Genomic DNA, 27,045 nt, shown 5'->3' with positions numbered 1-27,045 from the left:
CAGCACAGCACTGATTTACACATTTATTAAATGCCTACAGTAGTCACAGCACTCTGCCAGCTTCTGAAACAGAAGGTATAGGAAGCTGAGAAACCTGTACCATTTCCACCATCAGTGGAGTTTAGGCTTCACAATGGAAAGCAGGCCTGGACATCAAAAATACAGGACAAGACGATCCAGAGAAGGGAGACAGTGTATATGGAAATCTCTGGCCAAAAGAGGCTTTCAAGAACCAGAGCAAGAAAGGGGGCTACCTCAGCACAGCAGCTATGCTGAATGGTCACAGGACAGCAAATATGATGGTGCTGTCAACTCTGCAAACAACAGAAAATTACCGCAGCTCACAGGACTGAAGAGAGGCAAGAAATACAGACACTAGCACAAGGAAGATTTAGATAAATTGACAATACAGAACTGTGGAATAGTGATGATTAAATGAAGAGAGAAGAACGAGATGGACTGAAAGACATAAATGCACATGGTTCGGGGAAGGATCAACCAGCAAGGCCCACTAGGAGGCTGTTAAAATGCCACAAAGATTACTTGTAGGGTCCAGGCAAGATCATGGGGATGGGGATGCATTAACTAAAGGAAACAGATGAAAATATAATTTGTAATAGAAAGAAGAAAGTAAATCAAGGAGAAATAGATAGACACTTGCTGTCTTCTCTAGGTTGTAATTCACTCATAAAGATCAGTGGAACATACATTTTGGGGGCAGTCTGGATCAATTCAGATATGAAAATGTCTTGACCTCACCTCAAGGAGGCCTGCCACCTCTCCTCCCCTCATGACCTCTCCAGCTGAGCAACAGATATCAATCTTTTAAAAATAACAGGATATATACATCCTGGAATCTTAAATAGATGAGCTAAGACCAAGCCATCGCCTCCTAATAATAATTTTTTTCAGTCCTTTAACAAAGAATTTTCTAGTGTTCTTCTCAAAAACGCCCAGATCAAAACAAATCTGAAACCGGGACGGAATGCCTCTGCCGACGCTCTGACACATTCTACGTCTTTTGATCACATTGCTGCAGTCCCCAAATCTCTCCACTGGAAACCGGTGAAACGCTATATCCATTCCAAAGAGCTTTTGCTTTTCTCCAAGGTCCTCAATACCAGGCTGGAGTCCCTCTCCAATTTGCTATTTACCTTATGCTCCCAGTCACACGCGCAAGATCACAGTCAGTGGGTTTATTGGTTTGCCCCATTACACTTAGGGACCGCAGCCCCACAGCTTTCTGTTGGTTCACATCTCAGTGGCAGCATCAACTGCTTTAGGGTCCAGAGGACCAGTCATCTTGCTTTCAGAAATCTCAACTGCAGGGATTAGGCCAAGAACCACTTTTAATTGTGTCCAAATGGCAAGGCACTCTGGGGTCTTGCACACCAAATGGAGTTATTAGCCCCCTGAAACTGCCTTGCCTCTGAGAAAACGCCCTCAAGCATCACTAATAATGTGCCTACCTGAAGCTGTTTCCCATCACCTGCCTACGAAGGAGACCCAGTGGGGTCGGGCCTGGGAAACAACCCCCCCAAATAGGCAGCAAGGACTGACTGCAGCTTTAACAAAACTGACCTTACAGTGCCCAGGTCTGAACACTAAGAGGCCCTGCTGTGTGAAAGAGTATTTCTGTGGTAACTTCAGTGGGAGAAGGGAAAGACAGGGAGAAGGGAAAGACAGGGTGACGGCAACCAATACAAGTTGAAAGCACAGAACTATGGATGACAGCTAAGGAGAAGGGGTTCCACACTTTCCGGAGTCTGTGTGTGAGCAATAGGCAGGCAAGCTAAGGAAAGGAGTTTGAGGAAAACGGCCCTGCATCTGAAAGCAAACTGTCTACAGTTTAGACCTGGGGGTTGGGTAAACTACATACCTGTTTTCCAGGTGAATTTCAGCTCTGTACCTCTTCGCCCACTATACTAGCACCGCTTGAGCGGACTTCAGCGGGGAGTAAGTCAGCCCCTTCATCAGATGCCCAAGGGCTGTATTTTCTTTATCATTAACACTCCAAGTGTAACACAAAGCCCGCAGCAGCAGCCCTGGGCAATAGAGCACTAGTTCCAGTTTCAGATCAAAGTCAAAAGCTCTCCACGATGTCCTGAGATCGCACAATGTGTTGTCTCCTTTAAGGCAGTAGCTCAGAAAACCCATAGCCTTTCCCCAAGACTTGTATTTTTGTGGCAAACAACTGGATAAAACAGACTACACCTGTAGAGAAACCCTGATACACCTTCGGTCCACAGGAGCACCACACATCGGTGTCCAAAATGCATCTAAGCCTGAAGGAGCTACAGCTCCAAAAAGCCGACACTGGGTTCACCCTGAATAATCCAAAGGTACGGTGCCACAGAAACACACTCAGTAGCATCAGACATCCGATTGTAATCCTTCTCAGGGAAATACTACACACTCTTGCTTTTAACTCTGTCGCTCATTCTACCAACAAATCAAGCTCTAACCAAAATCTGGGAGCAGAGGCAACGCACAAATTCCCAAGTACTGGAAAGGAGCTGCCTGGAATGAAAACAGCTTTTCTGACCACGCAGTTTTGTCCAGAGTCCTTCCTCCAGCTACAATTAGAAAATACCCAAAGCAGGGGGAGTGAAGTGCACAGTGAGCCTTGGGAACAATCTCCTTGCCTTCATGTATCATTTAATAGAAATCAATTTGTCTCTGTATATAATTTTAAAAAAAAGGAAATTTCAATTTGCCCTACTATCTTTGACAATATATATGTCTCAGATCTATATTAGTTGATGTCATGTTACCGGAGTTTTTAGGATATGGGTAAGATGAACATTAAAAGACCCCTCTCCACAGCTCTTACCTGAAGGGCAAGCCCCACTGGGTCATCATCTGGGAGCTTGTAGGGAGGCCTACCCACAGCAGGACTCACTGCATGCCATCTGCCTGCCCTTGAGGAAGCTCGTGCAAAGACTTTCCTCTTCATCTACTCCTCCAGTTCCTTAGCCTGCAGCTTCTCCGACTCTGTTCTTTTGTTTAGCACTCCAAAACCTGCCAGGTCATCTTTGTCTCCATTTCAAAGCCAATAACCACCCCCACCCCCCTACCGAGAAAAATTGGGAGAGAAGACAATCTCCTGAGGGTTTCATTCATTGTCCTCCACGGTCCATCCATCCATTATCTCCAAACAGTTGTCAAGCATCCTTTGCTGCTGCAACTACAAGACCATTCCCCAATTCCCGAAACACACCCTCAGCGTTTCCTTTGGAGATTCTATCAGCCTCGTTCTAACTAGGACAGCCACACATTCCTGTACACACAGTGCCTTGCACAAGGGCACATGGCCAAGGGTATAGAGGGAGAGTGGGAGCTGAAATTCAGCCTCTATTCTACTTTCCAAGCCACGCACCCTGACATGAAGGGGCAGCCTTCTCTAACTTGCCCAAGGGTGCAATGTGGGCTAACAGAGATTCTGGCTCCAAATCCATGCCTTGAATACTTGACTTAACTCCCCTTGTAGCATAAGAAATGCTGGTAAACAGTAAAGAACATCAGGGAAACCAAACACTCCAAAGGGACCCCTTTTGCCTAGTCATTACATACCTATAGTTACAGCCTCACTGGGATTCCTGGGTGATTTTTATTCCCACACCCATACTATCAATCTCTGGTAACTTTCAGATAAGCACAGAGCAGAATCTCCACTTACTGTAATTGTTACAGGGGGAATTCTTTAACTAGAAAGGCAAGAACTCTGACTCCTCCAGCACGAGGGACTGCTAGAGCGACATCCACAAGCTCTCAGTCCTCACACCCTTCACCCCCAGGGCATTGCTCAGGTGAGGTTTACCAAAAACAAAACCACAACTCCGGGCTGCAGATCAGTTTTCATCTAGCATGATTCTCTCTTATAATGCCAAGTGCTTTCATGTTTTATAAATGCAAGCCACAAACACAAGCACACTCATATCCAAACGTGCGGTCCCTCGTTCATAATTCTTCAAGGCAAAAATCTAAAAAGCATGGCACACGTGGTTCCAACACATGGCCCCTGTCTAACTCCCAAACCCATTTCTTACTAGTCCCTGGCATTAACTACCCTCTGTTCCAGTCAGACAAAATTACATGCAGTTCATCATATGGCCCATATTCTCTTTTCATGAATATCCTGAAATATTCACAGAACATGCACGATCTGGCCCTGCCTGTATTTTGTACCACACGGGCATCATACCACACGTACCACCCACAGTGGCCAACCGTTCCCTATCCCAAGGCTCCCCCGATTCTTGTCACTGCTGCTGTCTCGGGCAGGAATTGTCTTTTCCCCACTTCTACCTAGCTAACTCCTAATCAGCCTTCAGGCCTTAAATGTCACTTCTTCAAAGAAGCCTCCCCAGATTATGCATTCTCATCAACTCTAACCTTTCCTTTTGTAGTACTTAACATAAATGCAGGTATCTGTATATTTCCCCTACTAGACTTTAAAAGTTCCACTAAGTTTTATTCCCTGCTGCATCCCCAGCACGGCATCTGGTACAAAGTGGGTCCCCAGTAAATATTTATCAATGGTGATGAACCCATTCATCTGAATTCTCAAACCTGTGCTGTCCACTACAGCAGCCACTGTGGCCAGTGAGCCCTAGAAATACGCTAGGACGAATCAAGATGTGTTCCAAGCACAAAATATACACCACATTTCCAAGACATAGCAAAATTAAAAGTAAAATATCTCATTAATTTTTTAGATTCATTAAATGTTGAAATGATACTATTCTGGATATATTAGGTCAAACTGCATTAAAATTAATGTTTTTTAAAATATAACTACTAGGCAATTTTAAGTAACACACGGATATATAATGCAAAGCCACAGATGAGCTCTATCCAACAGTGTTGGTCTAGAATGCCCTTTCTTCCATCTGCTAACTTCTCCTCATCCATGTACACTCAAAAGGTATATATACTAGTTGCTCCTAGAAAGACTCCCCTGCACCCACCCCAACAGGGTTCCTCATGGCACCCTTCACCCCTGTACTCAGGGTGTGTCCTATTAATTTCCTATGTGACTCTCACTAAAATCTTCCAAAGGAAATTACTTCTCATGTCACTCAAAAGCCATGTTAACTCTCAGAGCTGAACCTCTCTTGGAACTTTCTTCAAAATGGAGTAAGATCTCAGGTATAAACAGAGGTTGAAAATACAAGATAACCTACCTTCGTAAAGAACAAGAACTTCTATAAACATGACCCTGCCTAAACTAGGACATATATTCCAACAAATTTCCGTCGTCCGCTAGGCTAAGGAACATCCACCCATCACCCCTGAGGAGTTTCAAAGGATCCTGGAAGAACCAGAACTCCTCAGTGGTAGTTTAGTTCTTTCTCCAGAAAATCTACAATCATCTTACTTAAGTTGTAACAACCGACTCCCCCTAAAAACTGCTTAAAATTCAACTGAGTCTGCGTTAACATGATGCTTTGGCTGATGATACAGGCACAAAAATCAACGTTCAAGAATTTCAAAGTTGTGGTTGCTGTGGGAACCTTAATTCCAACTGCACGGCGCAGATGCAGAATTGTGGACTACTCCCAATACTGATAAAATTGGAGATGTCTATTTACTCTGTGCAATGAGGCAGAGCTACAGCTACTGAGACCTTATTTTGGCATTTCCAGGCTTTCGTGCATTTAAATTCTCAGCCTTACCACGATACTGTTTGCTGCACTAAATTGCCTCCTCTATGGGGAAGAAAGGCAGGCGGAGGGGAGAACGAACTGATTGGCCAGGCATTCAAAGAACTTCCCCTGTATGGGTTTCTTACACGTGATCTGATTCAAAAAACAATCAAGATATTTTTATTTTACTCTTATGGGTTGTCTATAAACTCTCACACAAATGAAAACAGGGCCTGAATTTTAACTTGTGAATGTACCAAGACAAGCGTACGTGCAAAACCTCAGAAAAGCAAATTTCAAGTCTTTATAGAACTACAAAAGGGATAAATCAAAAAAGCCACACAGCACTAACTTCAACCACGCTGAATCTGCCTGCAGCTCTGGCTCTCACTGAGGACCCGGTTCTAGAACCAGTCAACACAGTTACACACTCTGACTCTCGGAGGGAGAGGACAGGAGCTGGAAAGATGTCTATAAAAACAACTGCCCAACAAACAGAAAAGTTCAACCTCAATGCTCTTCCCCAACCTCTTATAACTCATAAGAATGGAAAGAAAATGGTCACAAAATTTAAACCAAAACTATCTGCAGTTTTCATCCTAAGCATAATTTCTCAAACTTGATAGGCCCAAATCATACACATTGGCTAGGCAAACACCCAGGCTGCCGAAAAGAACCAACAAATAGCACAAAACAGTGTGACAAGTAATTCCGGTTGCTATTTGGAAAAGATCAGTAGGTGACCCCAGAGAATATATATACCAAGATTCATTTCTCCCTGGGGCAAAAAATGCAGTTCACATCAAAATAACCAACAGAACAGGCCTCAGGGCCATGCATGTGAGGTACAGACCTCTTCCTTGTTCTCAGAGAATAAGATCTTGTTAATAAACAAGACTCATTCACCACCTACCATATACCAACCCTACCTTGTCTCAAACCCCTTTGGGAGGAAGGCTGCAAGGCCCATCCAACGAAGCAGAGCAATGAATGCGGTTCAAAAGGAATTGAGACCTGCCCAGTGGTAGCTAGGCTGCAAATATTCAGAAATACTACTTTGGAGATTTACCCTACTTGTCCATTTGCATTCTCCCACACATAAACCATATGTAATTAATTCTCCAGCTCCTCCTCTTTGGCTCTGGGAAAGAGACTCTGCTGTTTTTCTAGGCTCACCTGTGTATTCTCCCCCTCCAGCCTCGGTGGTCGGATGCTGGACAAGTGGATGGTCTTGTAGTCTCCAGAGTTCAGCTTCACAACAATGGCATCGGCATTCAGCACCTGCATCACCTGTGGGCAAGAAGGTAAAACTGCTTAACCGTGCGTCAATGGCTATATCTCGTAGCGCACATGCTAAGGAGCAAGGCACAGCAGTCACAGGAAGCAGAGAGAGATCAATAGCCACTCGGGGTAGATCCAGTTATCATTCTTTACCGTACAACAATGTTGGAAAAAACTACCCTGTAATGATCAGTCCCCAAAGACATTATGATTCCGCAACGAGGCAGTATCTGTATCATTCATAAAGACGGTCAAGCTTTTTTATCTTTTTCCCTGACCAAGATACGCGGTTAACTACAAAGCTTACGAACTGGAAATCCAGTCTGTTTGTGTTATTGAAGATTTTCCTTGAACCAGGTTCTAAGCTAAAATCAAGCTGCCGATCTCAATGTGATTCTGGGAAAAGAGGCAAGGGCTGGATTAGAAGACAACGGTACCAGCACCAGAGGACAAAGAACCAAAATAGGACGCCCCGACGGAGAGCAGAGAAATCAAAGGCAAGTGAAGGGCAAAAAGAATTGTCATCTCAGCGTGGGAATGCAGGTGCTCAGCCATTAATCTCACAGATGGAAACATTAAATTGCTAAGATATTACTTCAACTACTCTGAAAGCCACCTTTTCAGAGCACTACCATGGACATCACTGTTTTAGAAACCAAAGTCAGTTAACACTGGACCCCATTCTTAGCTCAAGATTAACTCCGAATCTGGAGCAGCTTCGAGGTTATCTACTCAAAGGGCAAACGCACAAATACTCCTCTGTGGAGGTTATCAGAAAACCCCACCAATGTGTACAGAATAAAATTCCACTGAAACCAGACTAGGGTTATAACTAGAATTCATAATTCAGCCAGCAGTCTACAGTTCATCCAATTATATTCAGAGCCTGTTGTTACAAGGCTGTTTGGTTTTGTGGGGCTTTTTTTTTTTTTTTTTGCCTTTTTGTCAGTTTGTTTTTTCCAAGTAACACTTTGCTACAAGGTAACTCTTGACTACAAAACACTGTCACTATCCACTTTATCTGCAGAATCAAAACCAACTCTTCTAGGCTTCAATCAGACCCCATTAGAAGCAAACAGGTAGCTGAGCAAACTTCAGGGTCAGCTGCCACAGTGAGGGGAGACTTGCAAAATGTCCCTCCTCTTTTATACGTGAAACAAAAGGAACTAGACTCTCCTCTGCTGCGGTGGGTACCACACTAATAAGTATCCTCACAGAGCCCTCCCTAACTATCCCCTGGAAAGCGTCACATCTTTTTAACACAGAATATACCCATTTATTTGCAGACTCCTACAAAAAGGGCTGTTCCCTATCTTTTCTGAAGAACCAGCCAATCACACAAGAAAAAGAGTAAAGATTTAAAGGACAATCTGAAGAAGGAGCAAAAAGCAAAACCAAGTGAGAAATTATACATGACAGGAAATAGCAGGAGGAAAGTGCCATCAAACAGAATGAATGAAAAAAGGAAGATGACAGTTGGAATCAAGCCGGAAGTTTGTGGAAGGCTGACTACGGGGGGTAGATGGCAAGATACCCCGGGGTTCTACCACCACCAGTAATGAAAGAAGTGTAGAGAAAAACAGGCCAGGGACCAAAAAAGTAGTAAAAAGTCTGAGAAAGAACTGTGTAGACTAGGTGAGCGGGTAACTACTTTTCATTTTCAACTGTGTATAAGATTAACTCGCAACCCTGAACTCAGCAAAAACCCAGTCTCAAATCACCACAGCCATTCTGCTATAACCTTTGTCACAGATAGGAGAATCACATAAAAGCTAAACACTAAAACCCAGGCAACTAGAACCCAAAATTCAGGCTGGCCAGAAAAACTTTGTGGAGTCTAAGGGTAATCAAAAGCCATGATCCTGTGCTCACAGGTCAGGAGTGAGTACCCAGGTGTGGGTGGTGCCAAAACATGCGGGACCCTCCAATCACAGAGCCGCCTTATAGCAACCCAGTCATTTCAGGTGCAGAACTTAAAACCAGCCAGGAAGATATAACCAAAACTATAGATCCAGTAATTGAAAGAAAAAGGGTACAACTTAGTCCCATTACCATTTAAACACATGAATGCCAAGTAAAAACACCCATATCATAATGGACTCAACCCTCAACTCCCTAAGACAGTAGTCATAACTGACCAAGAAAGACCCCAGCTGATGGTTTCCTTATCCTTCAAAATCCCACATTTGTATGAAAGTTAAAGTATTACAAAATGGATGACAGAAGGTAGGGGGGGGTCCATGATACATGCTATACCACTGTCCCACCTTCGAATCAAAAATCCCACAAAGCTGTACCAAGCAAATTAGCCAGTATCGCAGATCAATACTGCTCCTCCCTGAAAAGTGCAGGAATGCTGCCCAGAGGACAGTAAGGTAATAAGGTCAGGGTTCTCAAATGCACACACGCCACAGTACTTCCTAAATCTCAGTGATGGACCATGCTACACATTTCTCTCATGCCAAAACTCTTATTAAATTGTCAGTTACCAGAAACATAGGGAACTTCCTACAATCAAGACATGAGAAATATCTAGACATTCTCCACTCCCTAGTCACACTCAGAGAGAAATAAAACCGGGCAAAGTATCATAGTGCTCACATCTTCACCCCCTGATTACAGAATGTGAAGATCTAAGCATACCCCTGTGACAAGTTACTGGTATTCGTCACCCCTTGTAATGTGTTTGCAGCCACAGCAGCAGCGAATGGCTGCTTGGAGCTGTAGATTTCAGGCCTTGGCAGCAGACTCTCTGCTCGGCATCTCCCTGATTAGAAACCTCCTCTTCAGGAACTGTGCACGCTGACGCTGCCAGCTAAACGAGGTCTGCCTTTCTGGTGAAGGGGTGTGAATGCACGTGTGCATGTCTGTAAGTGGGGTTCACGATGTCTTATTCTTCTCTAAATTGTGTCACTGCTGTCCGGAGAGCAAGCAGCTCCTGGGCAGCGACATGGAAGAAGCAATAACATAGCAGTTATAGTCACACACTGTGTAATAAGTAAAATGCAGAGTGGATTACTATCCGAAGCCCGCTCATCAGTACCGTCACAGACCACATTTATAACAGTGATATTTCTTACGGTGCTTTTTACTAGGACAGTTCACACATCGTATGCCCACATCGCTCACCTACTCCACAAGCTACAGATCCCTGCTCAAGACACACACACACACACACACACACACACACACCCTACCCGACCACACACTCCAGGAGCAGAAATCCTACAAGGAAAAAAGTCATTGGCTGGACTTGAGATACATGCTCTAAACCCAATTCCTTCCCTATTTCTTGCAGCCCAATTGTAAAAGGAAAAATGAGTGGCTTAATGATGACAAGTGCAGGCTAAGGGCTGCCACAAGTCAGGAGAACGGCAGAGTGCTGTCAGGGGCAAGGGACATCCATCCCCCTCCCTGGCCTCCTGCCACACTGCCCATCTGCAGAGCCCATCCACAGTGCTGCTGCATCGGATGTGAAGGGCTGCTGCTGTTCGGCTTCTTAAAGCCCCCAGCATGTATAAAATAAACAAAAAGCCTACGTCAGTCTCCTGAGCTACAGAGACCCCCAGAATAGTCTCCAAACACAACTACCAGCACTTCCAAAGCTGCCCAAATTATCCCTACCAGATAGAAACAGAAGGAACATCAGCCCCAACAGGGCTTCTACAGGTACCACCAGCGAGCGTGCCCTTGAGGGGGCCATGGGAAATGGGACACCAGCACCCTTTCTACTCTCTAAACTCATGACCATCTAGCTGTTTCTCTAGCTCCCCAAGGCTGTATGCCAGATCTGTTCTTCCACAGAGAATCTGGAAACAGTAGTGAAGCAACACCAAAGTGGGAAAAATAAAGAATATTCCACCTGATTATGGCGATGGCCGGGGCGCATGCATGGGTCCCCATCCCCCAGAAAAGTACAGTTGCCACTCTGTGTCCTCACACAATACTAAGCACAACGATTTCCTGATGCAGATATTTCTGGGCATCTAAACACAAGCAAATAAACTGGACACGGTGAAAGGTACTTAAAAGGAAACCAGGCATCAGACAAATTCCCATAGAGGAGCAGCCTATAAAATCCCTAACTCAGTACTGTCAAGGTCATCAAAAGCAAAGAAAGTCTGAGAAACCACCAAATCCAAGAGGAGCCTAATGAGACATGACAACTAAATTTAGTGTGCTGTTGTGGATGAGATTCCTGGAACAGAAAACGGACACCAGAGAAAAACTAAGGAAATCTAACTAAAGTATACACTTCAGTTGGTAATAACACATCAATACCGGTACACTACTTACTATCAGTGTGCCATAATCATGCCAGATAATAACAGGGGAGACTGGGAGGAGGGAGAGGGTAATGTGGGAACTGTGCTCTCTGCCAATTTTTCCATAAATCTAAAACTGTTCTGAAAAATAAAGTCTTAACTTAAAAAGCTAGGTAAATGGTTTTTTACAAATCTTACTCTAGTTAAATCATTTTCTTATCAGCAAATTAGGTTTGTAGCTTAAGTTAGCAAGTAAGTCTTCACCTCTTTTTGGTGAAGGAGAGGCCACCTTCCCAGCCAGACCCCTCCAAAGAACTTCCTTTTCATCTGAAAGCCATACAACAAAAGGTCAAGGAAGTAGCTGGTACTTTTTGTTCTCTCCACATTACCAAAAAGGAATGTAACAGCAAGGTCTAGATACCACCAAAAAGATTAAGCATCCTTGTTTAAAAACCATCTCAGAGAGGCATGATAATGAACTTCATTCAAAACTATGACATTCTGCCAGTAAAAAATAATCAGGGCCAAACCAAGTAAGTACTAGAATCCAGTGTCCGTGAATAGCTTATAACCTGACCTCCAAACTTGGACATGGTCACCAATACCAGGCAGTTAACTACCAGGGTAATCACCTAGACAAAGCTCCTGGAGAACAGGAACCACTGCTCATTCTCCTGCATCTTCTCAAAGCACCTGGTTCAGGGCTCTGCTGGTTAAGCAATCAGTTGGTACAGAGAACCAAGTGAGAGGCCTCTAACCAGGAAGGCCAGTGAGAAGGCTCCACCCCCTCTCCCCACCCCCAAGTGTTATTCAGGTCTGTGAAATCCGCAAGGCCCAAGCATCCAGCAGCAGGGACAGGGAAGCCAAGCCACGTGCTCAAGGGACCATATGGCTACAAACAGCACAGATCAGCTAAAACGCCACAGGGAAGGCAGGCAGGAAACTGGCAAGCCACGACAGGCACAAAAGTCTCAAGCAGGCTCAGCTAATCGCTGTGAAGTGAACATGCCTCTCTGCTAACCTGGAGAGACAAGGAGAGCCCTCCCTCACATTTCCTGCCTCAAGAAGAGAAGCTGCTTAAGCAGAAAATGGAAATCAGTCTTTCAGCAGGCCACGTGTATCAAGAGAATACTTTGCAGAGTTTCAGATTTCTCAGAAGTGAGACTCTTGGCTGACACTCTGAGCTACAGCATTGCATCAGTTCCAGAAGTTACCTAGAGGGTCCCAGCGGCACCTGCTTAAAGATTTCACAGGTCACCTTTTGCAGGCTTTTCATGCTACTTAGCTGTTCTCTGTACAATTAATTCCTAGGAAACAGGGTGACTGCTGAAGAAAGGACCACTATTTGTTCAGGCCTTATGGTCACATCAGCCTCAGAGCAGAATCCTTCAGCAAAAACTTGTAGGGCTGTCAGACTATGTTCCAGAAGGCCCAGGGCACCTTAGGATCTATTTTAGTTTCCTCGAAAAGTAGTTTGGCATTAACAAATGTTCTAAATCAGGCAAAATGACTACAAAACTGCAGGTGGGTTCTGGCTTATGAGAAGAAATGCAGATCATTTTTACTTTTACATTTAATACTGACATCCCATGTTCTACAACAGGGTTTGGCAGACTATGACCCAAGGCCCATCCTCTCACACCACCTACTCTTGTCAATAATGTTTCACTGGCACACAGCCACTGGCCATTCATTTACATATTACCTACAGCTGCTTTCTTGCTATGGTGGCAGAACTGAATAATTGCAAAGAGACTACATGTCCCACAAAGTCTAAAATATTTACTATACAGTCCTTTAAGAAAAAGCTGGTCCAGCTCTGCTCTACAACATATTACAAAATGAGCACACAAGGAACATACACTGGTTAACATTCCTGGGGAACTGTTTGGCAAATGTGCTCAAAAACACTCCTAAGGAAATAATTACCACTTACACAGAGAGTTATTCAATTTTCTAAATAATGGGAAAATGATAAACTACATCAATATCAACCTGCTGGGGACTAGTTAAATAAATTATGATGCAGTCTTACAATGGAACATTATGAATAAAGTCAGCTCCAATATTTACTTTGTTACATTCCCTAAATACCGCCACACAAAAATAAAGGGTTTTTTGGGTTTTAGGGCTTTTTGGCCAAAAGCCCAAAAGGACAAAGATAATGGGAGAGAAGACTACAGCAACTAAACTTGGGAAGCTGGAAAGCACAGGAATGAATGGTAACTGACTCCATAGACTCACAAAAGCTAAAACCTGAGCTAACAGTGAGAAGACACAATAGCATAGCACAGAGAACTATATTCAATACCTTGTAATAGCCTATAGTGAAAAAGAATATGTTGCATACCAAAAATTAACACAACATTGTAAACTGACTATACTTCAATTAAAAAATACATATATACACACATATATAATAACTGAAATAAGTAAAAAATGTAAATAGAAATAAATACAAAATAATATCAGGAAAAAAAGGGGAAAAAATAAATCCAATAAACTGACAGTAAGGAAACTTAGGGGAAAAAAAAGAAAACACAATAGCCATTCTGATGTACACTGCAAACTTGCTCCGCCTGCCAAGACTAAGAATGATCAAATCAGGAGTCTGACTTGGAGTGGAGATGAAAATAAGGCCAAAAACTAGACTGGTTTAAAACCTAGGTAAGAAGCATCTAGATCTAAAGATGGACACCCTAGATCCCATTCATAAGAGTTCACTGCTTCTAAACCATACTGACTACCTCATTCTTTAAGACAGACAATCAAGGATCACCAGATGTCTGAGGATCCCCTCTACTATTGAAAATAAGGGATCAAAATAACCGAAGAGAATTACAAACAACTTAGAGAACACAGACTATGGAGAGAGACAAAAGTCTTCAAAAAATTATTATTAATTCCTCAAAAACTTGATGATAATCATCTCTGAACCAAGTATTAGATATCACTACTTAAAGTAACAAGAGAAACATTGAGAGAACCAGAGAAGCTCTTAGAAATTAAAATACAGTATCATAAATGAAATAACCAGTAGAAAAGCTGAAAAGTAAATATGAAGAAATCTACAAAGAAGAAAGGACAAAAAGATGGAAAATAGGAAGAAAAAAATTAGAGTATCAGTCCATGAAGTCAAGTATCCAAACAGCAGTTCTAGGAAAATAGAGACCAGAGTAACTAGATGGAAAAACAAAACAGTTGAAGTTCCCAGACATAAAGGACTAAAAATTGAACCACAATATGCTCACACACGGATAAGCAAAGTGCATCACTGTGAAATTTCAGGATAAAGAAATTTGCTGAGAGCTTACAGGAAGAAAACACGTATCACAGGATGAGAAATCAGGATGGTTTCAGATGTCTAAAAAACAATAAAACAAAAAAATCTCTAATAGCTAAACGACAGTGGAGCAACGCCTTCGTAAATCTAAAGATAAAGAACCTCTAACATCAAATTCTATACCCACCTAAACTAGCAAGTGTAACTATAGAACAGGCACGAAAAGTCTCAAACAGTGTACCTACCAAGCACTCTTCTCCCAGGAAGCTAGAGAACGTGTGCCACCAAGACAAAGGAGTAAATCAGAAAGAAGCTGTAAGATCCAGCAAACATAGTTCCAACCTAGGAGTGAGGCAAAGAAAACCCCAGGATAACAGTGAGGAATTCCAAAGATGACAGCTTTGTTAACAAGGAAAAAGGAACTAATCCAGATTGGTCCAGGTCACAAGGCTCCTGGAAAGCAGTATTGAAAAAGATAAAAATAACATATGGAATCAATGTCTTGAAAAGAGATTTAGACAAGTAGAATCTGGGGGTTGAACTAATAATCAGTATGTAAAAAATACATACTTTAAAAAAAAATTAACTCCAGGGAAAACAAAAAGTCATGCAGGAAATAAAACATAGTCCTAATACATTATATGGCTCGGAAGTGATTAGCATTTACAAAGTAAACACTGAATATTAATTGAGCCAGAATCACGCTATAGTCCTATTAGAAGGACTGGAGAAGAGTACATGAACGCACACTCATGTGAATATGTATGTGAGTGAAAAAACCAAATCCTCGTCTTCCACAGTGTGAAAAAAAATGGGGGGGGGGGGTTATACCTGAAACATTAATAGCGAGCAATATAAACATTTTATCCGGAGAAATGGATTAGACAAGAGTTGACGACAACTGCCTCAAGGAGGAGGGAAACGGAAGAGTGCATTTCTTAAGAAGCCCAAAGAGATCTTTAAAAATGTTTACATGTTAAAAATAAAAACTTAACCAACTTAAAAATTACACACAAAAGAATACAAGACAGTACTACTCAAAAGCAGCTGCCAGTCTGCAATGAGATGAGGAGCTCAGAACATAAATCAACGACATCGCTGAGAACATTGCTGACGTTCTTTTCTGTAGCAAGGCTTTCTTGATGAAAGCAGCAATGCCTTGATTTACATTCTGCTTCAAGCTCCTTATATCATATCAAGGCACTTTGAGCAGGACGGTGATAGATCAAGGGTCAGCAGACTTCTTCTGTAGAGGGCCAGATATTAAATATTTTAGGCTCGGCAGACCATATGGTCTGTCACAACTACCCACCTCCGCCACTGCATCACAAAAACAGTTCTAGACAATATGTAAACGAACAGACGTGGCTATGTTCCAATTTATTCAGGACACTGAAATTCGAATCTCGTATAATTTTAATGTGCCACAAAACATTTTTCTAGATAAAATCCATTCTTACCTTACAGGCTACACAAAAACAAGTGATGGGTCAAATCTGGCCCATGGGCCATAGTTTGCCAACCTCTGAGATTGATAGTATGATCAACTTGTTTTATTTAAAAAAAAAAAAAAAAAAGCTGAGTTACAGTAGTTTCATCTAGTATGAGTGTTTTTCCTTCTTTTTATGTCTTTTTCTGTTTTTAAAAAAGTGAAAATAATACTAGAGAATTTCAAAAATTCAGTAAGTTTTAAAACCACTTATCTACCTACAAACACATTTTTCTCTCTACTCTGAAATGCCATATATCCAAATGGCCTAAACTGATACTTGAGGTACTAAAGGATCCTTAATCAGATGATTTTTAAAGGCAATCTCCTTTATTCTGGCAGTGTAACAAATAAAACTTCGCTGTAATTTTTTTTAAAAGCCTGACCCTGTTTTAAAACAAAAAGAGACAAAACATGGATTCTGGGACCCTGGATTTTTAGAAATGGAAAAATGCCCTATAACCAGATCTCCTTTTTCTAGTTACCAATGCAGTCACATTTAAGATAAATGCAAAGCCACTGACTCAATCCTCTGATCCTTTAAATGAAGGATTTCTTTCTTTAGCAATGCTTTAGGTCCCCAGAGGCCAAAAACCCTTCAAAATTCTTCTAGGTTTCTCTACAAACTCAGTTTCAACTGAGGAGTGGCTGGAAGGGACACTGCAGGATAATGAAACCCTCCCAAGGGTCATCTACATCACTGACATCACAGACACTCACAGTGATGATGGTGAAAAATGGAAAGCCTGCCTCTCTTGTTAAGTGAATAACCATCCTTTCATTGTGGAACTGTAGTCCTGGATCACAGGAAACATAAGTACAACCAAGTTAAGTTCCAATCAGGCAGGGCAGCCATGTTCAAGCTAGCTAGCATGGTCCTCACGCAACGAAGCAGGGGTCCACTCTGGTCTGCATCAAGACATGGAAGATGTCTTGGATACAGGGAGTATCCAAGCAGGGACTCCTCCCACTAATGTCCACCGAAAAGCGTGATTATAGTTAACCTGACAGTTGCTGGGAGACCAACTACTAGAAGAGGGAAAGGGGCCACTTGAGCACTCTGTGACCTATTGCTTTGGGCATCATAGAAAAGGAAGTGAAGAAATTCAGGCAATTCCTCAGAGGCTTGTTAAAATGTTACCATTCAAAGAGAAAGCATTCCAGGATTTTTCAGGCTGACAGTGCCACCTAGTGGCTTTCCATCTTAAACTCACTGGTAGACATTTAGGATAGCCACTTCTCAGTCCAAGGATATGGATATTTCAAGTCCATAAAGGCAAAGTTAAGTTGGAAACACTACAAATTTGGGGAAAGTGAGGTCTACCGCAGGTCTACCACTCAAGGTACCAAACCCCACAACAAAGCAAAAACACTTTTACAGCACTGCTGCTGGAATCAATCTTTTCAGTAGCTCTAGCTTCCATCAAAGAAAATCCATCTCAGGATACATCAGCAGAGAGATCTCAGAAAAACACATCACATTAGAAAAAATTCAAAACCACCAAAGTCCCAAAAGAGAAAGCAGAGAAACTTGAGGTCACATATACTTAGGCATAAGAAATCTAAGAGAATGTCATTTGCTAAGTAGACAGAACCCCTGGAAGATGAGAGATTTCAAGTGTCAATGCCCACAACTTGAACTCATGAACTTCTAAGGAAGTTATACAAATTTACAGCAAGGAATTTAAATTCTTCTGGCTTCTAAGTCCTCAACAATAAACACACACGTGCCCACACTCATGCACACACATCCACACACCACTGGCTTACCTTGATTAGAAATGCTTCAGCTCTTGATTGATTATTCAAATCTCTGTGTTATCACTAGCCCATCCACAATGCATGCCAAAATGCCGAGAATGACTCACCTTGGCAACAAACTGCTTGTCCTTTTGGTCCAAATTAGCAGTGGGAGCCACATAATCTCTCCAGATTCTCAGCCTGCGCTCTTTGGCAAACCTGGCAGCAAAGCAAGGATGCAAATCACTCAGATGGACTAGGTCAGTAATGGAATCTACCATCACCATAGGAGCAAATGGTACAGAATCTGACCCTATCTCATAGTCAAGGCACCCAGGAGGAAAGGCCAGTCTAACCAGAACAGAGTGTGACAGCCACAAGAAGGGCAGTATAGCAACCGGAACTACCCAAGCTGCCATAAACCCATGGCTGACAGGCTAGGGTCTAGGTATGCAATTTTTTGAGCCTGGACAGTACAAGTCCACATTGATAATTAGCTCTTTGGCTTATCAAGAATCTCCTGGGTGATTACTAAATGCCAGGCACTGGCATGACAAACATAGAGCAACTGGTCTCTTAAATGGGAGAGAACACACACATCTAACAAACACGTTTTTGAAAAGCATGAGTCTGCTCAATTTCCATTTGAATTATAAAAAGGTTATCAGCTACCCAAATCCCAAGTGGAAAACCAGAACAAAACTGTCACTACAGAGCATCTAATGAGTAAGAAAAACGGACAGAAATCCAATAGAATTTCACTGATGAAAAATCACGTTGGCAGAAATTTGTTTTAGAGTACTAAGCCCAGAAGACAGTTTTCGAATCAGACTAGCGAGGGAAAGGGGATGTGTACAAAGGTTTCAAGGAATTAAAAAGTGAACAACTGTCTTGAAGTATTTACAAATAAAATGGATGCAGGGGAAAGGAACTATTATTTCTGAAAACAGTATTTCAACTTTTAAAAGAAGCACTAACATGGGAAAAGACAAAGCAGCATGTAGCAGCTGTCAAATACAAGAAATATTTCAATAGAGATTTACCAACAATGCAAACAAGCCTAACACAGCATGCAGAACAGTAGGCGAGTAATCGTATCGTCGAACTACGATTTGCATTCCTTGGTCTAGACCTGTTTTCTAATGATGAACACTCTGAAAAATCCTTAAAATCTCCTACAGATGTTATAAAACACGTAGATACTACTAGTCACTGTATTCACTTTCTTCACAGAGGCATGAACTTGAAGAACACAGAAAGAATTATCAAGCAAAATAATAATTTATAATAATAATAGACTTAACGGGATTTCCTGAACAACAAAAACAACTGAACATCACACAATAATCAGCGGTATTTGGAACTGTGTATTTGGAACTGTGTACTTGATAAGTGTTGTATCCTTTGGAATTTAATCGTGGAACATATAGACTAAATTTATATAATGCATTGCGTTTTATCAATCAGTCTACCTGAGTCAGGCGCGCCATAGCAAACGGCCCAGGTTAAAGTCCACTTTTATAAAAAGTTTCAAGTACTTCTGCTACAGGTACAAAGAATGTAAAGTACCCAAGGAAAGAAAACTACAACCATTCGATTCATGTTCTTGCATGTCTCAGCTACGAATGCCAAAGGCAAAAATGGGACGTTATCAAGACCATTATAACTGTACAGCTCTGGTTATAAAAACTCAAACAACAAGCTTGAGAGGGGAGCTTTGCCACCGGTGGTCGTGGCCTTCTACTTAACACGTATCCTGGGAGGTGGCGGCTTGGACTTCGCAGGCATCATTTCTATCTACCTACTCTTGCTCCCTGCTTCCGTTTGCTTCCATCTGCCCCATCAAGTGAATCAAGTCCACCTACACCTACAAACACCTGATCTTGACACTTGAAATAGCAATATCCACTACCATTTGTCTGGAAATGAGTTATTTCTACATTCACTTAAACCATGAGGCAACTTGCCAAAAACATGACACCACCTCACAGTCGCATTAGCATTTATAATTAAAACCTACTTTTAAATAAATTAGGGCATTAGGCCTCACAACGACATTGGATGGCCCTGTTTCGGGGACTCACAGGCTCTATCTTTCCATCATACTCCTGGACCCAGCTTGCCTAGAGGAGTGGCTGATATGCTATTTCATGAGCCCCAAGTTTATTTCATTTCAAATACCTAAAACCTTGAGTTTAAGTGAGGAGATGGGGGGAAAAGTGAGCCAAAAATATTAAAGAAACAAATCAGGTGAAGAATAATGTCTGAGTGGAAAGTCTAGGCCCTTATATACAGCACGGAGCAGACTGGACCTGAAAACTTAGAAGTAAGCCGCTGCCCTGTGGGACCCTAGCCTCTCTGGGAAGTTCTCTAAGCCTTTACACTGACATGGATGAGTGAGAGAAGACCATCATATTTCTTCCCTGGAAGATCCCTAACAAGTTCCTTGTCTCCAAGGCTCCCCTGACACCTTACCTCTCAGCCGCCCTCAGCTTTTCTGCGCCCCGCGTGTAGACTGCAATCGACCAGTCCACACAGCGGGCAAAGCCTTCCTTCAGGAGGAGCTCTGTGATGTTGCCATTCTGAAAAACAAGGCACGTGGGAAGGCAGGCATCAGTTAGATTCTGCTGCAAGAGAACCCATTTCTCTAGACTTCAGACACGATTCACAGAGCCGCAGTCTCTTTCGCAGTTAAAAAAAAAAAAAGAAAAAAACATAAAAACCTAGAGCCATTTTCTCTCATTAAGAAACCAGCCCTAAGAAGGGAGACACTGCATGGGACTCCTTTCAACAGCCTTGGCTTCATATCCCTACAGCACCCAGCACAGTACTCACTTAACAGGGGTAGGATAAATGTTAGTGGCATTGAATGGAATTGACATTTCAATAGCTCTTCTTGTGGGCAGAGGACATTAATCTTCAGTAGAGATTATACCTTATTATTTCCTTCCCTGAGATCAGCATTACTCCCCTTTTCATACAGGGAAAGCTGAAGAACAGGCTGAGTAAGGGAATAATAACTTAAGCTACATTTCACCCAGTGAATTACAGTTCACACTCTCCTGTGCCATAGAGCCATCTGGCAGGGCATGGGCAGACAGCAAGCACTCCAGAAGAAACAGACATGACCATTCCAAACCAAGTCTCCCAGCCTTCCCAACTGCCACCACGGCAGAATTCTCTGCATTGGATACAGGTTATAGTAATGAAAATTCCCTTAAACTTGGGTGTTAAAAAACAAGGTCATTTCCTGTCCGAGAATAACCCACCTGCCAAAGTATCCAACAGGGTAAAACCCCTAATAATTGGAACTACAAGAACTAAAAGAATCTAATTTCTACTCAAAAGCAGAGTCAGGCTGTAACCGGACAAGGCCTGGAATACACTAAGTTTTTCCACAGAACGGTTTCCTGATCATAGTTCTAATATTCCAAGTAGCTAACTTACTTCTAGTCCTACATCTAAACCTCAACAATCCTCTACAAGTTTCGGTGCCTCTTCTAACTGATGTAGCAACTTCCCATCTTTCTCATTGGCTTTAGGACCAACACTTGGGAAAATAAGTGATAGACCCCTTCTTCCCCATATAAATCCAGTAACAATGGAGACTAATTTCCTAAAAGTCCAAAGTTGCAGATTTGTCCAATGCTATCGGGTAACTGCTAACTCCCCTTAGAAAAAGGCCTCAAAAAATCAGCGGATGATAATCCTGCCAAGACATTTCAATGGCTCATAAATCCAGAGAGGAAGCAGAGAAGCACACTACAGCTCCTCAAACCCCATCTGGACCCCTCACCCCACGCAGCCCAGTCTGCACAGGCATACTCACTGGATGAAGGATGGTGCCCAGAATGTTCTGGTTGTGGCAGCTCTCCAGAATGATCTGGACATCCCTCTGAAGCAGTCGAGACTCGGTGAAAAATTTGGCTTCTGCAGCAAAAGGCTCCGGTGTCTCACTGCCATCTGCTTCCCGTCGAAAAGTTGGGCACTAAAGCAGAAGTAAGGTGGGCGGGAAATGCCGCTTAAATGTGAGTGCGAGGCCCTCTCGGGCCACAGGGAACGGTCCAGGAAGCACAAACCCCACAGAGCTAAGCTTGGAAAGGTCTCAAATCAGGTCTGCCCACCCTTTCTAAAACATACTGGAAAAAACATACTAAAAAGTGACTGGAAATATCATCATCTCAGACTTCTCGGGAAAGCAAATAAAACTCACGTTACTGTGGGGGAAAGAATCTTAACTGCACTCGAAAATGACCCCTTGCCAAGAAGAGATTTCCAGTGCCTAGCTTTAAATCCTTGAATATTTCCTTAATCAAAATGGATCCTTTATATTAAGACAAGCCACACTCAGCAAACCTCAGAGCTCCACAATCTCTCAGCACAGCCCACTCCAAACAGACCCTGAGTACTTAAAATTTTAAAAAGTCTTATTTGATCTGATTAGAACTGTCCCCCCGCAAAGTTTAAAGTACTCCAGTCAATGTTAATGACCCACCCTCGGAAGAAACAGTAGCTCTGAAGTCCCCAAGCAGAAGAGTCCACCGATCCCTGAACACCTCCCCCAACCCTACGACCACCCCGTAGCCCAGAGTATGATCTGACCTTGATCCCTGACAGCATGACCGTGACCAGGTAGTAATCTGGGAGGAGCAGGGCCCTGACCACACTGCCGTCCCGCACGTGCTCGATGATGGCTGCGTGACAGAACAGACAGCTTGAGTCATCAGCAGAAGTCGTGCTGAGGATAAGCAGTGCCCCCATCAAACTGCACTGGACACAGTTCCCTCCCCAACGCCCCAAGAAAGTCTCCCTCTGAGAAGTGATGGAGCACTGGCAGACCCTGAGTGTTCATACAACAGGCTCTTGCACAAGCTCTTCCCTGGGGGGTTTGGTTCAAACAAACTTCCATGTCTTTTGAACCTCCTGAGACCCCACAGCTCATCCCTAAGCTTTGTTATCTGTAAGCCAGGGTTGCTTACCTGTGTCCTGGGTGTCCAGCAAAAAAACAGTAACAATTCAAGATTGGAAGTAATTGTATTATTTACTGAGTCTGTAGTTAAGAAGGTCTCAAAGTAGGGCCAAGAACTATGCTGTGTGTGTGTGTGTGTGTGTGTGTGTGTGTGTGTGTGTAAATATACACAGAATACACATTTCTACCTCAAAGTTTCGGGGATGGTAGTTAGGTAGAGAAGACTATGTGCAGTTTACTATCCTGCACCAGCAAACGACTGACTCCTGCAAAATACATGTGATATGACCTATGTGACCTGGATTCAAGTTCCCTTCTAAAACACCAGTGTTCTACCTTAACAATTTGCCTTGGATACTAAAGTCAAATAGGTTTTTATATAAACCTCAAGAACAAATAGAAAGAAATCACCGAGTCATATCTGTCTTCTCCCGACAGCCTCACCGTTAACAGGCTTCTGATGGTGTGAGTCTACGAAGTGCCGAGGGTTCTCAATGGTATACTTGAGGTCCCGGATAGTATGTGAACCGTTCCCCTCACTCCACATCCCTTTCTTAGCCGCCTTCGCTTGTTCCTCACATTCCGAAAGCCGGTTCTGCTCAGGACTGGGACGTGAAAAATAATGGATGCGTATGGTTAATGAGTTCACAACAGAAATATCAGGCTCATGTCTGATTCTGGGTTTCTTCAGCATCTTCTCCTCTTGAAAAGATCAAAGCATCTGTTTCAGATCTACGGCTTCAGACCCAGGCCTATAACCAGAAACCCAGCACACGTGCAAGTTCTGGATTCCAGACTTATTCTCTCAAACAAATGATTCAATCATAAGAGCATTTAATGACTTATAATGGCCTAAAATGAACAAGAATATGAAAAGGAATATACATAAATGAAGCACTAGGCTGTACACCAGAAATGAACACAATACTGTAAACTGACTATACTTCATTTAAAAAAGAGAGCATTTAATAAGAATATCTGAAGACTACACATCCCAGTACTGCCACCATCAGTGATCACAAGATAAACAAGTGGCTCAGAAGGGAGCCGCTCCAGGGCGCAGAGCTTCATTTAACCACCCCAGATTCAGGAACTGGAATCCAGGCAGAGCTCAGCAGGCACAGTGCAGGGGAAGCGACCAAGAACCACCCTTATTCCCAGTTGCTTGCAGAACACGGCTGGAGAATGCAGAACAAATACCATTATTATGGAAAATGTCACCCCAAAACTTACACATTCAACAAGGCCAGCTAAGCAAAAGCAGTTTGAAAACAGAAGACAACTCCTTCAATCAGGCAGGAAACCAAACTACATACAAGAGCAGCCACAAAATCAGTAGATGGGCCAAACAACAAAAAACCAAAACCAACCAAACCCAGAAAAGGCTCTGCTCTTCTCTCTCACAGACAGATCTGAGCTGAACACACTGGAAAGCCTTTCCACGATGTCAATACCTGATTCTATCAACGGCCATCTGTATAAACTGAGCCTCCCACCTTGATCAGTAGGGATTTGGAGCAGGGATCCCTGTGACCTACAATTTCTCAAACCAAGAAGTCTTCAGTACTGCTCTTTCCCTCCTCTTCCCCACAAAAAAAGACAATTATCATCTTCAGGGATCTAAAATTGCTGCCAGAATTCAAGGGGGGGGGCGTGGAAATGTAGATTGAGATAAAAACAACACATAGAAACTGGGAAAGAAGCTTTAAGTCAAAACAACTTTGGAGAAAAAAGAATTGGGACTACAGGAAAGATTTCTTTGTTGAGATGGTACAATACCACTATGGGCTTTTTGTAAATTCTTCACCCTGACTGCAAACTGGATTCCAAAACACACTGCAATGGTCATCATGCCAGCAACTGTCCTTGAGAAACAACTTTGGCATGCTTCCCAAAACAGCACCTAAAACGTCAGAATTCAATAAATTCCCACATGCTCACATCCCAGCTACAGGCTCTAGCAAATGACTCTTTGGAGTTAGAAAGGACCTAAGAAGTATATGGTGAATGACTGGACCACAAAGTCTTGAGGGCAGAAAGAATGTAAACTGTACCTTTTGGCTTTGCTCATCCCCATCATTGATACAGTTGATGCAAATAGTTATCTAAAGTTTTTTCTAGAGCTACACCAGTCATAACAACAAGGACTTAATGATTTAAACTGCATCTTTAGCCTCCAAATTACTGATGGAACATATCCCTTTTCAGAGACTGAAGTGTTGGTGAAAGCCAGCTGCAAACCATCCTACTGAGACACCAACACTGGTGAACTTCAACATGATACAAGCGCTACAAACCTCACATACCTGACACTCATTTCTAACAAATTCACACTGCCATTAACAACAAACACATTCTCCCTACTACTTAAGTATCTACAGATCCACAAACCAAAACAGACCTAAAAGGCTTTGGAGAGATATAAAACTTCCCTGACCTTCAAACAGAACCACTGGGCTCTTGTCAGTTTTCTGAGATTCTGAGCAACAGATTTTGCTTTGAATTTTATTTATTCACTCTGCTTCATTTTCCAGGGCACTTATTCCTTGTACCTGGTATAATATTGTACATCTATCTATTAATTGGTTTGCCGTCTGGCTTCCTGTTAAATCATTAGCAGAAGCTGAGTCTCTTTGTTCACTGCCACATTCACACTGCCTAGAACACAGCCTGGCCTGTAGTAAATGCTCAATAAATGTTTGGGAACGGACTGATAAATACTCTGGAACTAAGCAGTGTAAGACATAAGCCTAATAACTCTTATGAAGAATAGCGCTGCCTCGTCTCCAAGCCTGTTTTTAGAAGAGTTATGCACATCAAATGCCATTCGTGAATGCTGAGCAAACTCTTCATGCAGAATACACACCTGGGTGGAAATGTCCTAGAAGCCATGACAATACCAGATATTACCCATTCCACATCAGGGAGCAGGAATGAAAATGCCGCAAAGCCAACGTAGAGCTGACTCCCCAACCTCCCTAGAGTGATCCCTGCTCTCGCCGTGGAGTGGGAGGAAGTCAGAGGGTCAGAAGAGTAACGAAGACTTACTTGTTAACTCTCATGCCTTCTCTCCGGGTGGCCAAGCCCTCTGCAACCAGAGATTCTGCGATGTTTTCCCCATTGGTATCTGAAGAGGAAAAAAAGGGAATTAAACACAAGATTCAAATCTATCTCCAACAGCAACAAGTCTCTAACGGTACCACTTTCGCCGTTAGCTCTTCAAGGAATGATGTTGCCAGAGAAGTAGACAAGACAGCAATGCAGGGTCGGGTTTTTCAGAAAACTCTTCTTCCCCAAAATACCTAGTCTCCAGAACCCAGAGGTCTATAAATCTTCTCTAGACCACATTTCTGATTTTCCAGTGTATCTCCCAAGCCAAAGGCAATCTCAGGAACTCCAGGAGACAGGAAAGCAAGACACACGCAGCAGAAATAACACTGACCTAGGAGAAGAGGCTTGGCCCCGAAAACAAATTCTGCCACTTAATAGCCCTCTCAGCATCTTAATACCCATACTTACCTATAAAATGGGAAGAGTACCTGCCCAGATGGGTTCTGGTGAGAATTAAATATGTTTAAATCACCAAGCACACAGCAGGAATTAAAACAACAAAATCAAAAGTTAGCCCCCACACCTTGTACGATCAGATAGACAGGTTCATTTAGGATTGTCTATTACATTTTACAGGAGAAAGTCCAGCTCCTCTCGGGATGTCCTATTCTCTGCTCCAAGAGGACACCCAGACAAGCTACATCATTTGACAAAGACTGTCTCCTGTTCTCAGAGATACAGGGGTCAGCATCTAGATTTCTAATCTCACACAGCCTTCAGAGCAGGCAAGAAAAATGAAGTTAAACATAAAACACAACCTGATTAGGTTCCACCTGGGCACTTGAAACATTAATTGCATTTCCATGCTATTGAAAAAGCTTTCAGGCTCTGTGTATTCTCTTAAATCTCCACTTGTCAGCCAAAACGATCAAAGACGACATCTATGAGGGAATCACCACATAAAAATCTTTTAATATAGCAGAGGAGCAGCTCCTAGACAAATCGAAACACAGCGGTCCGGCTGACAAGTAATGTCAGCACACTATAAAATTCTCTAAGATTTATATTCGGCACACCACACGTTGACTTCTGCAAGCAACCACAAGCATACACACCACCCCCAAACCCAACCTAAATGCCTTGCCATTAGCACTGTCAAAATTTCTACAGGGGCAAATCATAAGCCTCTCTCCCTACTACCAAAAAAAAGAAAGTTGAGATGAATGCTGTTGATACAAAGAACATTCAGGTTCTAAAGCTGAGTGTGGATCACAAGAATCTTTCCACCGAGGTTACTGCTGAGGCCAGACACAGACACA

The 27,045-nt window shown here is 42.7% G+C and overlaps 1 protein-coding gene across 1 annotated transcript in view; it reads right to left on the bottom strand.

Moving 5' to 3' along the window:
- Window positions 1–27,045, bottom strand: part of SND1 (staphylococcal nuclease and tudor domain containing 1) — a 379,862-nt gene that overhangs the window by 318,021 nt on the left and 34,796 nt on the right. Inside the window, exons 4-10 of the mRNA XM_006184738.3 lie at window positions 25,724–25,802; window positions 23,120–23,280; window positions 22,309–22,400; window positions 21,536–21,694; window positions 20,182–20,288; window positions 17,835–17,925; window positions 6,825–6,938 (exon numbers count right to left, since the gene is read on the bottom strand). Of these exons, the coding sequence (XP_006184800.1) occupies window positions 6,825–6,938; window positions 17,835–17,925; window positions 20,182–20,288; window positions 21,536–21,694; window positions 22,309–22,400; window positions 23,120–23,280; window positions 25,724–25,802 (803 nt within the window). The remainder of the gene's footprint in view (window positions 1–6,824; window positions 6,939–17,834; window positions 17,926–20,181; window positions 20,289–21,535; window positions 21,695–22,308; window positions 22,401–23,119; window positions 23,281–25,723; window positions 25,803–27,045) is intronic.

Source organism: Camelus ferus, chromosome 7 (genome assembly GCF_009834535.1).
Source record: "Camelus ferus isolate YT-003-E chromosome 7, BCGSAC_Cfer_1.0, whole genome shotgun sequence".
NCBI lineage: Eukaryota > Metazoa > Chordata > Mammalia > Artiodactyla > Camelidae > Camelus > Camelus ferus.
The sequence above is the reverse complement of the archived record's forward strand: the minus strand, read 5'-3'. Positions and strand labels throughout refer to the sequence as shown.